The sequence below is a fragment of the Pan troglodytes genome, chromosome X, assembly GCF_028858775.2.
Source record: "Pan troglodytes isolate AG18354 chromosome X, NHGRI_mPanTro3-v2.0_pri, whole genome shotgun sequence".
Classification (NCBI taxonomy): Eukaryota; Metazoa; Chordata; class Mammalia; order Primates; family Hominidae; genus Pan; species Pan troglodytes.
This window is the reverse complement of record NC_072421.2, coordinates 14,361,747-14,373,911: the sequence shown is the minus strand read 5'-3', so window position 1 is coordinate 14,373,911 and position 12,165 is coordinate 14,361,747. Positions and strand designations below refer to the sequence as shown.

Genomic DNA, 12,165 nt, shown 5'->3' with positions numbered 1-12,165 from the left:
CACCACATTGGTCCTGCTGTCCTTCCTTTGTGCTTTTCATGGAATCCTTCTGTTCTTCAAGGCCTCTTCACCTCCTGCCATCCATAAACCTTTGCCTTAGCAACCCACACCAACCAAGGAGATCTGTCCCTACCTCACTCCCCCATATCCCTGTGTCAGCACTCTCTTTATTCTACTTTAGTGATACCTTATGTGTCTGTGTGTCTTACCGCCCCCTCACCCCACCCACAAGGATCAAAGCCAGGAGGGCACACTTGCAGACCCCACCACAGTGGCTTGCACATGGCAGGGATTGGACAGACACTCATTGAATGGAATGGAATCCAGGAAAGTAGAGACACTGTCGCCCAGATGGTCAAGGAAACTGATTGCTGCTAAAGCTCAAAATTGCAGATATTAAATACTTCTCAAATGTCTGGAGTAGCCTCCAGATTGCTGTGCTCTTAAAATCTGTGTCATCTGGACTTAGAGCTGGCTTCCCCTACTCTCCATTGATCTCCATGATTCCTTGCTGTCCCACTTTACCAGGCTAAAAGCCTTTGGCAAAACCAAAGCCAGTTCCCACAAAAGGCAAAGGAAGAGACTAACAAGTATCTGGTTGTTGGATTTGTTTATTCCCAGTCATGGAAGCGTATCATTGCTTTTATTGACTTGCTTATCTTCTGCTAGTACCATATTGCAAATGTTAGAGGCTCATCTATTTTAAGACTTCCATAGTGTTTTCAAAAAAATGAAAATCCCTTATTAAACAGATTTTAGGACAAGCTTCTAAAAGGACCTGCCAAAAAGTGATTTCCTTTCTATCATTAGAAATAGTTTCCACATTCTTATCGTTATGTAGTTGAACTTTTATGTCCAGGACTGCATGAAAGACGTGAGAACTGAGAAGCAACCTATATTTGATTTCGCACTTTGTTCTTGGACAGGAAGCCCCTGTCAACTGACTTCACATCTTTTTAATGCACTATATTAGTGGTTCACAGAACTTTCTGGGTGTTAGGTCCCTTTACGTGCTTAGAAACAGTTGACCCCAAAACGCCTTTGCTCTTCTGAGTTGTGCCTATAAATATTTTCTATATTAGAAGCTAGAACTGAGGGCTGGGCATGGTGGCTCATGCCTGTAATCCCAGCACTTTGGGAGGCCAACGTGGGCAGATCACCTGAGGTCGGGAGTTCAAAACCAGCCTGGTCAACATGGCGAAACCCCATCTCTACTGAAAATACAAAAATTAGCCAGGCCAGCCGGGCACAGTGGCTCACACCTGTAATCTCAGCACTTTGGGAGGCCGAGGTGGGCGGATCACCTGAGGTCAGGAGTTCGAGACCAGCCTGACCAACATGGAGAAACCCCGTCTCTACTAAAAATACAAAATTAGCCAGCATGGTGGTGCGTGCCTGTAATGCCAGCTACTTGGGAGGCTGAGGCAGGAGAATCGCTTGAACCTGGGAGGCTGAGGTTGCAGTGAGCCGAGCTGGCACCATTGCACTCCAGCCTGGGCAACAAGAGTGAAACTCCATCTCAAAATAAAATAAAATAATAAATAAATAAATAAATAAATAAGCCAGGCATGGCAGCATGTGCCTTAATTCCAGCTATTTGGGAGGCTGAGGCAGGAGAATCACTTGAACCTGGGAGGCGGAGGTTGCACTGAACTGAGATCGTGCCACTGCACTCCAGCCTTTGAGTTTTTTAAGATGGAGCGAGACTCCATCTTAAAAAAAAAAAAAAAAGGAAAAGAAATTAGAACTGATAAGTTTATTACTTAATAATAAACTTAGTCATTTAAAATAATAGCAAATCCATTATATGTCAACCTAAGTAATGTTTAGGAAAGATAACGATTTTCAAAAAGAAAATAATATTTTAGTGTGAGGAATAGGACTGTTTTACATTTTTGCAAATCTCTTTAATATCTGGCTTAACAGTAGACAGCTGGACTCTTACATCTGCCTCTGCATTCATTCAGAGGCATCTTGGGGTATCTTGCTTTGGTTGAAGTATATGAAGAAAACTCAAATTTCTCACAGGTATGTGCTTGGAGAATGGAGGAGTGTTTTAATGGCCTTTGCAGATAATTATGAAATTCTTCCTTGATACTACACCGAAATTCAGCAGCTAGTGGTTTCTTAAAGACTACTTGTAATGTGGAATCTGAAACCATATTGATGATATTTTTGTACTCTGTTCCACTAAAATTCATTGCTTGATCTTGCACTTTGATTGACTCTTATATTCAAGAATTATTTTCCCTTGGCTATTTGGAAAATATTGGTTCTCTGAGTTGTGCAGATCTTCCAGACGTTGACACATTTAATTAAACCATGTCAAAAAAATTTCATTTGTTAATATCACCACCGATTTCATCAAGAAGTCTGGTAAGTATTTGGAAGCTGTCAGTCTCACTATGGCAGGTACAAGTTTTCCAAAATTGATTGGCAACAGATACTATCAGTTGTTTTCTTTGAAGTGACAAGCTGTTCATTTTTGAGAAAGTTTCTGCCAAATACTTAAGTCTAAAAAACTATATCTTGTCAGGCATTCTTTCAAGAAAGGGGGTGTTTGCCCCCAGAAAGGTACAAGTTTGGCTCATAACTCAGTTACATAAGAATGTTTCCTGCAGCCCACTGTCACACGCTGGTTTGCGGCAGAAGGGCTCTCTGCATCCTCTCACTCATTTCATTACACAAACTGTTTGAAAGGCACATACTCGGGGGTTGAGATTTAATCAAATTAATAATTTTTTATTGCATCGAGGACATTTGGAAGTGAAACTGGCTTTTTAATTTATTTTCTTGCAAGCGCATGGTGGTGAGGAATGTGTTCCTGCTAAGTACACTATGGAGCCACTGCCCGATTCACGCTCAGGCATCAGCAGTTTTACTGTGCAAATGTCAAGCAGTGAAAAAAGTAAATAACATCTTGGTGCTATTATAAAAAGTTTTGGCTTCACAGTCCTCCTGCAAGGATCTTGAGGTCTGCCGGGGCTGCACAGACCGTCTTTGAGGGCCCACTCCTGGCTCAGAGTGAGACTGGTGGGCAGGCAGGATAGAATCTCTTGGGAGCTCAATGTCCTTTCCAGACCTGCCTGAACAGAATCTGCGTTTTAATGAAGTCCCGAGGAGATTTATACGCAGGTTAAAGTTTTCCTGTAGTCCCAGCTATTTGGGAGGCTGAGGCGGGAGGATGGCTTGAGCCCAGGAGGCAGAAGTTGCAGAGAGCTGAGATTGCACTGCTGCACTTGAACCTGGGTAACAGAGTGAGATTGTATCTGGAAAAAAAAAGAGAGAGAGAGAGAGAGAACCACTGCTCTTTAACAGAGGTCTGCAAAACTTTCCTTTAAAGGGCCACATAGTAAATACCTGTGGCAACAACTCAACCCTGCCTTTGTAGCTTGAAAGTAGCCATAGACCATATGTAAATGAATGAGCGTGGCTGTGTGCCAATACAACTTTATTTATAGACACAGAAATTTGAATTTTGTGTACCTTTCATGTGTCACAAAATAGGTTTTTTAATATATTCTAAGCGGTTAAAAAAGTAACCACTTAGAATCATGTCAAAATCATTCTGAGTTTGCAGGCCATGAGGAGAGCCAGATTTAGCTGGTGGGCCACAGTTTGCTGACCTGTTCTATATAACACTGAGTGCTCATTGAAGTTACCGGGGGAGCTTCAAAAAAACAAACCCCAACCCTCTAATTCCTGAGTCCCGTCCCCAATAAATTCTGATAAAATTGGTCTGGGGTGAAGCCAGGGCGTCAGGATTTTCAGATGCTCCCCAGATTATTCCAATGTGTAGGAAAAATGGAGAACCTCTGCTCTATAATGTTTTCCAAGAAAGTTAGTTTTCTTTTAAGCATTTCTTTTTAAGATTTTAGAATTTGGCAGTGTCACCAAATGTCTGAGACCAGAATTATGTATTGTAACCTTAGAGCAGGGTTTCTCACTCTTGGCACTGTGAACCCAAAGCTATCTGAGATAGGTCTCAATCAATTTAGAAAGTTAATTTTAGCAAGCTTAAGAACCTGTGACACAGCCTCGGGAGATCCTAATAACATATGCCTAAGGTGGACGGGGCACAGCTTACTTTTATACCTTTTAGGGAGACATGAGACATCAATCAATACCTGTGAGATGTACATTGGTTCAATCTGGAAAGGCAGGACAACTCAAAGGGGGTCAGAGGGTGGCTTGCAGGTTATAGGAAGATTTAAAAATTATGTAAAGACCTGGAATCCATAGAAAGGAATGTCTGGGTTATGATGATAAGGGGTTGTGGAGACCAAAGTTTTATCCTGTAGGTGAAGCCTCCAGGTAGCAGGCTTCAGAGAGAATAGATTGTAAATGTCTCTTAGCAGATTTAAGGTCTGTTGATGTTAATGCTGGTTGGCTTTTCCTGAATTCCAGAAGGGAGGAGGGTATAATGAGGTATGTTTGACTCTCCCTTCCAATCATGGCCTGAACTAGTTTTTTCAGGCTAACTTTGGAATCCCCCTGGCAGAGAGCAGGAATCTATTCAGATGGTTGGGGCTGGGGTGGGGGGTGCTTAGAATTTTTTTTTTTTTTTTTTAAACGGAGTCTCGCTCTGTCGCCAGGCTGGAGTGCAGTGGCGCAATCTCAGCTCACTGCCACCTCCAACTCCCTGGTTCAAGCGATTCTCCTGCCTCAGCCTCCCAAGTAGCTGGGATTACAGGCATGTGCCACCACACCCAGCTAATTTTTGTGTTTTTAGTAGAGATGGGGTTTCACCATGTTGGCTGGGATGGTCTCGATCTCCTGACCTCGTGATCTGCCTGCCCTGGTCTCCCAAAGTGCTGGGATTACAGGCGTGAGCCACCCGCCCCGGCCCAGAGTTTTATTTTTGGTTTATAGCACTATTGGCATTTTGGGTGTGACCATTCTTTATTTGGGGATGGGGGCTGTCCTGTGTATTATAGGAGGTTTAGGAGCATCCCTGGCCTCTACCCACTAGATGCCAGTAGTGTCCCCCACCCTCAGTTGTAACAACCAAAACTCTCCAGACACCGCTAAATGTCCCTGGGTGGCAAAATTGCCTGGATTAGGAACCAGTGGTCTAAACGATGTAGATGTTTTTTTATGCTACTTCAGAGAATCTCCACATTGGAGCTATTGACATCTGGGGCTGGGTAATTCTTTGTTATAAGAGCATATTCTGTACACTGTGGGTGTTGAGCAGCATCCCTGGTCTCTACTCACTAGATGCCAGAAGCACCCTCTCCCCCAGCTTTGGCAACGAAAAATATCTCCAGATATTGCCAAATGTCCCCTGAGGGGCACAGTCACCCCCTGTTGAGAATTGCTTGGCCAGCTCAGAATCAGGGAAGCTTCTGTCCACTGACATTCACTGCTGCTTCTCTTAGGATTTTCGCCCTCTCCATTTTCCCATTGCTTGTTGCTTGAAAGTTGTAAAGCTTGGTTCCTGCATCTTTTCTTTTTAATTTTGTGGCTCATTAGGAATCAGTAATATAGCAAGGAAGGCCCCATGTAGAGAGGTAAGGGGGTGGTTTTTTTGTGTGGTGTTTGTTGGGGGGTGTTTGGGAGGGTGTGTGTGTGTATGTATGTGTGACATTCATTCCCTGGGGAAGAATCTGAGCCCTTGTTCCTGCCAGCCCTACGTCTGAGCCAGCATTAAATCTGCAGCCAAGATCACAGACAACTTGGGCAAATCACTTGGCCATTATGAACTCACAGCCATGGCAACGGCCATCCACAAGCCTGAGGACAAAAGGTGTTTTATTCTGTTGTTCTGCACAAAAGGTTCTAGGGATACTGGAGACAAAATAGCCTTTGAGAGTTAAAGGCATTGATGTGTATTTTTTTTTCTCCCTACTACATGGCTTATATTTAAACTGTCTTAGGCTAATGTACACTGTAATTTTTGTGTGAATCAAAACCTAAAATTCTTTTTATCCAGAGGCCAGCTAAATGAAGGCATAAGACAGCCCAACAGAGGCTTTTAGGGTTTGGTGAGAGGTATTGAGAATTACTAGTAAAATGTGCTAGAAAGCCTGGCATTCTAGCCTGGCCAACATGGCAAGACCCTGTCTGTACTAAAAATACAAAAAATTAGCTGGATGTGGTGGCATGTGCCTGTAATCCCAGCTACTAGGGAGGCTGAGGCATAAGACTCACTTGAACCCAGGAGGTTGAGGCTGCAGTGAGCGGAGATCACACCACTCGCTCCAGCCTGGGCAATAGAGTGAGACTCTTTCTCAGGAAAGAAAGAAAGAAAAAAACCTGGCATTGATTTTTATTTTTTTACATGAATACATCACAGTCATCAAAAAAATGCTTTCCTTATTTTTTCTCGTTCACGTTACCCAATGTTGTCATTGCTGGTTTGAAGCTTGGGAAAATTCAGTCTGTGGATTTATAGGAGCATCCAAGAAAAGCACTGATCTTCCTTAGCTATCGTAAACTTTTAACAGCATGGTGTTCTGCTGGTACTTGGCACCACCCCTATATTTAAAAACATCAGCTTGCCTATGACTACTAAGGACAGCCTGAATCCCAGATCTACTTCCTTTTTGTGCACAGGCACTCCCAGCACTGCAGGGGGTTGGAGTGTGTGTGTTTAGAAATCTGCTTTCTCAGGTGACTCAATTCCCGTCTTCTCAGACCCTGTCTATGGCATGACACTAAAGCATGAAAAATTCCAAGGTTAACAGTACTTGTTTGGCTCACAAAAATGCACTCTAGCTGCACTCTTTTCAAGATGGCTGGACAACTTGGAACATTTTGTTTTTCTTAACTGTAGTCCTTGGAACTTGCCATTTGATTCACAAGTGACTGGAGGGTTATGGCCAAACCCAGTGGGCCACGTCTTAGAGAAAAAACATCACACACCATTGAATATGAAAGCAGGCACTTCAAACAGACTCAGGATGCCACACCTGAGACCGGGAAGATGCCACTGTTGACTAGAAATGGGCTTCTCAAATTTTCATGTGCACACAAATCACCCCAGAGGCCTTGTTAAAATGCAGATTCTGACTCAGTCTGGGGTCACTTCCAACATTCTTTATTTCTCACAAGTTCCTCCCTGCTGAAGCTGACACTGCTGGTCCAATGAACACACTTTGCAAAGCACATGGAATTGACAAATGACAAATGGTCCACTCATATCTTTTCTTGACCTCTGATAGTTTTCCTTGTTGCCCAGTAGAAGCTGCCAGCATCCAAGTTCAGCTCTTCTCAGCTACAGATCCATATATCCCTTCACATCATCCAGAGTGATCTTTCACAACCCCAATCTGTTTCCCATGCTTAAAAATGCTCCCTGGCAGACCAGGCATGGTGGCTCACACCTGTAATTGCAGCACTTTGGGAGGCTGAGGCGAGAGGATCACTTGAGCCCAAGAGTTTGAGAACAGCCTGGGTAACATAAGGAGACCCTGTCACTACAAAAAATTTAAAAAATAAAAAATGAGCTGGGTGCAGTGGCATGGGCCTGTGGTCCCAGCTACTTGGGAGGCTGAGGTGGGAGGATCGCTTGAGCCAGAGAGTTCAACACCGCAGTGAGCAGTGATTGTGCCACTGCACTCCAACCTAGGCAACAGAGCAAGACCCTGTTTCAAAAAACAAAACAAAACAAAGAAAAAACCGCAGTGGCTTCCCATGATTTTGTTTTTTTTGTCTTTTTTGTTTTTGTTTTGAGATGGAGTCTTGCTCTGTCACCCAGGCTGGAGTGCAGTGGTGCGATCTCGGCTCACTGCACGCTCCGCCTTCCGGGTTCACGCCATTCTCCTGCCTCAGCCTCCCGAGTAGCTGGGACTACAGGTGCCCACCACCACGCCCAGCTAATTTTTTGTATTTTTAGTAGAGACGGGGTTTCACCGTGTTAGCCAGGATGGTCTCGATCTCCTGACCTCGTGATCCGCCCGTCTTGGCCTCCCAAAGTGCTGGGATTACAGGCGTGAGCCACGGCGCCTGGTCAAGGCTTCCCATGATTTTGAAGATAAAGTCCAGAATTCTTAAGGTGGCCTGGAAAGCCCTAGGTGGTCTAGCTCCTATATTACCTATATCCTCTAGCTCCTAAATAAACACATTTAGCTTTTTCTTACTAACTTTTTGCAGCAGTTTTGGTTCCTCTAGGATGAGTGTGTGATATGTGACTAAATTGCCCAGTGTTCAAAGATATCATGCACACTGTGACCAGAGGTGGCTTCTATACTGACATAGAAGATACAGTGGAGAGTGATCCATTTATAGATTGTTGGATATCTACCACACATGCAATCTTAACCCTGAAGATAACTGGTCAACCAAGCTAGAATAAGCTCTACATCCAGCTGTATTATGTCCTATAAATTTTTCCCATATTTTATGTCACTAGCTTCTAGTCATGTTGGCTGGCACAGTCCATAAGAGTTTTATCTGTGCCAGTGGAGCAAAGATGGTGATTTCTGTTCTATAGGAGCCAGGGTTCCTACAGCCACAAATAAAATCATCTGCTGAAAACCTAAGAGCATTGGCATCTGCTGAGAGAGCATGATTCATTGAAGTGATCCCCCAAATTCTTGAGTTCCTGGTTTTCCCTGCTGTTATAAAACTAGATCCACAGCATGAGGTATATACAGAGTCCTTGAGAGATATAAATTGGAGGGAAACTTTAGCTTTGATCTAGTATTGAATTTGGGATTGAACAGCATCATTCTTCTAACCCCACTTGTCTTTTTGAGCCTGGGAGAGCTGTGATATTTCTTTGGAATGCTCTAACCATTTGGATGAAAGACTGTTTGAAGTGGCAACTGTGGATTTGGAAGGATGAGTTCTATCATTAAAGGGCGAGTGTGCTGCACCATAACACCTAACCCTAACTCCAAATGATGAAAAAGGGTGTGGGTTTAGTTTAAAAATATATATAGATGTATACATCTATATATACACACAGAGAATTAATGAACAATTTTATCTGGTTATATATCAGTGTCACCACATCAGCTGTTTAAGTATTCTGGATACTAGATCTTTCTGTAGAAGGACCCATCCAGTATGAATTATTTGCCCTTCTGATCTTCCCTGTCCCCCTTCTCTCCACTCTCTTTCCACTGGCTCTGCAGGGGTCTGGATCTTTGCCCCCATCATGCTGGACTATAATAATTGTGTTACTTGTCTGCCTGCAGTATTGGATTTATCTTGAAGCCAGAAAGGTATCTTATTTCAGTTTTGTGTACTTGGCACCCAGTAGGTCTTCACAAAGTACTGAATTAATGAAATCCAACAGAAAACCCAGTTAGAACCCAGCTCCTGGGTTATAGAAAATCAAATATGTGACAATTCAAAATGTATCTTCCAAAGCAGTGTTCTGTGATGATGAAATGTCCTATATCTGTGTTGTCCAATATGGTAGCCACTAGTCCATGTGGCTTTTGAGCATATGAAATGTGGTTTGTGCAACAGAGTACCTGAATTTTTCATTTTATTTAATTTTAAATAAACGTAAATAGCTACATGTCTTAGTGGCTACCATTTTGGACCACACAGCCCCAAGGCCTCACATCTTTATCCTTTAAGAACCAGATACAACTTTGTTAGCCAGGAAAGCAGGCATTCATCTTTTTCTTAACATGATCATAGAGGCTGAGAATGTGGGGAGGTTGTGGATGATACAATACCCATGTCTGTTTTCTCTTTATAATGAGATACACCAAGGCCAAGGATTCTAGTTTCTCTTAGTTTGGGAACCTGGAGAGAATTTGGACTTTGAGTTGCATTCCTCTCACCTCAGTCCCCAGAAAGTCATGTGACAAAATAAGATTGAGCTCTAACATCTCTGCTCACAAATCCCAAGTGTCTGAAGCTCTTTAAGATACTGACTTGCTAGTGAACTTGAACCATATTGTGCACTGGTTCCCTTTTTCTTTTTTTGAGACGGAGTCTTGCTCTGTCGCCCAGGCTGGAAGTTGAGTGGCGCAATCTCGGCTCACCGCAACCTCTTCCTCCTGGGTTCAAGCGATTCCCTTGCCTCCGCCTCCCAAGTAGCTGGGACTACAGGTGCCCACCACCACACCCGGCTAATTTTTTGTATTTTTAGTAGAGATGGGGTTTTACTGTGTTAGCCAGGATGGTTCCCATTTTATATAGTTTCCCCAGTCCACTTCAGGGAAGTTGGTCTTCCTAAAAACAGCTGCTCATCTTTTGAAATTAAAGGAAGCACAGCTTTCTTATGAAGCCCTGATATTTTTTATTTTCTAATGAACTAAAGAGAAATCTAGTAATGAGTTTTCATAGTCACTTTCCGTAGGTTTAAGCGAATGCTAGTTTAAAAGGAATGCTCACTAAAATGAAAACATTCATCTATGGTGTTTTATGCTGGGTTGTCATTCCATGACAACTATGAAGACCATTTGGGGGATTTTTTTTTTTTTTTTTTTTTTTTTTGCCGGCATAATGTGCTTGCCCTAAAGTAATGAAGGGCCCTTGATTGCTGCTAAACACCATAATGCGTTTAAAGTTCAATTTCCCCGACAAGCCATTTACTTAAGGGTCTGGATAATATAAACAGAGACGGGAGGTTAGGAGAGGTACTGACATTATCCTGAGGCCAGTGCTGCCTTTACTGAAACATAAATGTCTCCAAACTGAAAACGTCACCTGGCTCTGCCCCTGAGGCAGGTCTTTATGGACATCTCAAGTAAAAGTTTATTTTAAAAATGAATACAAGTCTCATCTTTTCAAGATTAAGAGTGACTTACGGCTGTCTCTCCTTCATTCCACTTCATGGATGTTCATTTTGGTTTTGTTTTTTTCTTCTGTTCTTTTTTCTCCTTCAAGTACTTAAATATCACCCACCAGTTCTGGGTTCTGACTCTGAACGTGTGTGTCGGGGAAGGGGGCAGGTGGAAGCCGGGGAGGAGGAGGACTGTGAATGAATTGCTTGGGCTGACTGGGCTGGGGGGAAGCATTTTTATTAAAAATTTGAGATAATTTCTGATGTCAACTTGAATGAAACTTGAGTAGACCCACTTGAGTGGCTCTTGGTGACTTTGTTCTTCACTGAATTATGGACCAAAATACCTGTGACCTTTCCAAAACAATCACCTTGCTATTTGTTTGAACCTGGCGACGGCATACGAACCTGGCGACGGCATAATTGCTGTATCAGATTCTCCCAGTTGCCCCGGAGGTCCAGGGCTTGGGGAAAGCCGTTGGTTGCCACAGCAGCAGACGTATTGAAACCCCAGAACTGTGAGGCTGGAGACGACCTGACTGTTGCTTTTCTTCACAGAGCTGCAGCTTTACTGCTGTCCTCTCTTTTGACTGTGTTAGTGGAATGAGTGCTTCTTGTTGGCACTTGAGCGGGGCTCTCCCCACCACTCAGTCGATCAGGAAGCTCTAGAACTGTAACTACCTTATAACTCTTTGTCAATTGACTGCTCTGCCATTCACTACCCTTCCAGATTCTGAGCAAATTAGGTTACATTCCCTTTTGGAGCCTCAGGGTCCTCACCGCAGAATGTGAGATCACGGTAACTACCACACTGGCCCTTGGGATGTCGAACTATTAATATTAACCATAGAGCCTGAGAGGGGAGATGGAAAATTATAAGCCTTCTCTGTGAATATGGGGTATTCTTGAAGACCAGAGGTGTTCTTGCCCATAACGGCTATATTTTCTCTCCTTTGGGTTCAGGCTGCTTTGAATGCTGCATCAAGTGTCTGGGAGGAGTCCCCTACGCCTCCCTGGTGGCCACCATCCTCTGCTTCTCCGGGGTGGCCTTATTCTGCGGCTGTGGGCATGTGGCTCTCGCAGGCACCGTGGCGATTCTTGAGCAACACTTCTCCACCAACGCCAGTGACCATGCCTTGCTGAGCGAGGTGTAAGTATCCGGTTCCCTTTAAAAATGTATCTAAGGCCTGGCGTGGTGGCTCATGCCTGTCATCCCAGCAATTTGGGAGGCTGAGGCAGGCAGATCACCTGAAGTCAGGAGTTCAAGACCAGCCTGGCCAACATGGTGAAACGCCACCTCTACTAAAAATACAAAAAAAAATTTAGCTGGGCGTGGTGGTGCGTGCCTATAATCCTAGCTACTTGGGAGGCTAAGGCAGGAGAATCAGTTGAACCCAGGAGGTGGATGTTGCGGTGAGCTGGTGAGCCGAGATGGCAACACTGCACTCCAGCCTGGGTGACAGAGTGATACT

General features: G+C 43.8%; 1 protein-coding gene across 7 annotated transcripts in view; it reads left to right on the top strand.

Moving 5' to 3' along the window:
• The window catches only part of GPM6B (glycoprotein M6B), a 167,785-nt gene that overhangs the window by 141,251 nt on the left and 14,369 nt on the right, over nucleotides 1-12,165 (top strand). For all 7 annotated transcript variants that reach the window (XM_009438782.3, XM_009438783.4, XM_009438780.3 and 4 more), the window contains one exon: nucleotides 11,657-11,843. In XM_009438782.3, coding sequence (XP_009437057.1) covers nucleotides 11,657-11,843 — 187 coding nt within the window. The remainder of the gene's footprint in view (nucleotides 1-11,656; nucleotides 11,844-12,165) is intronic.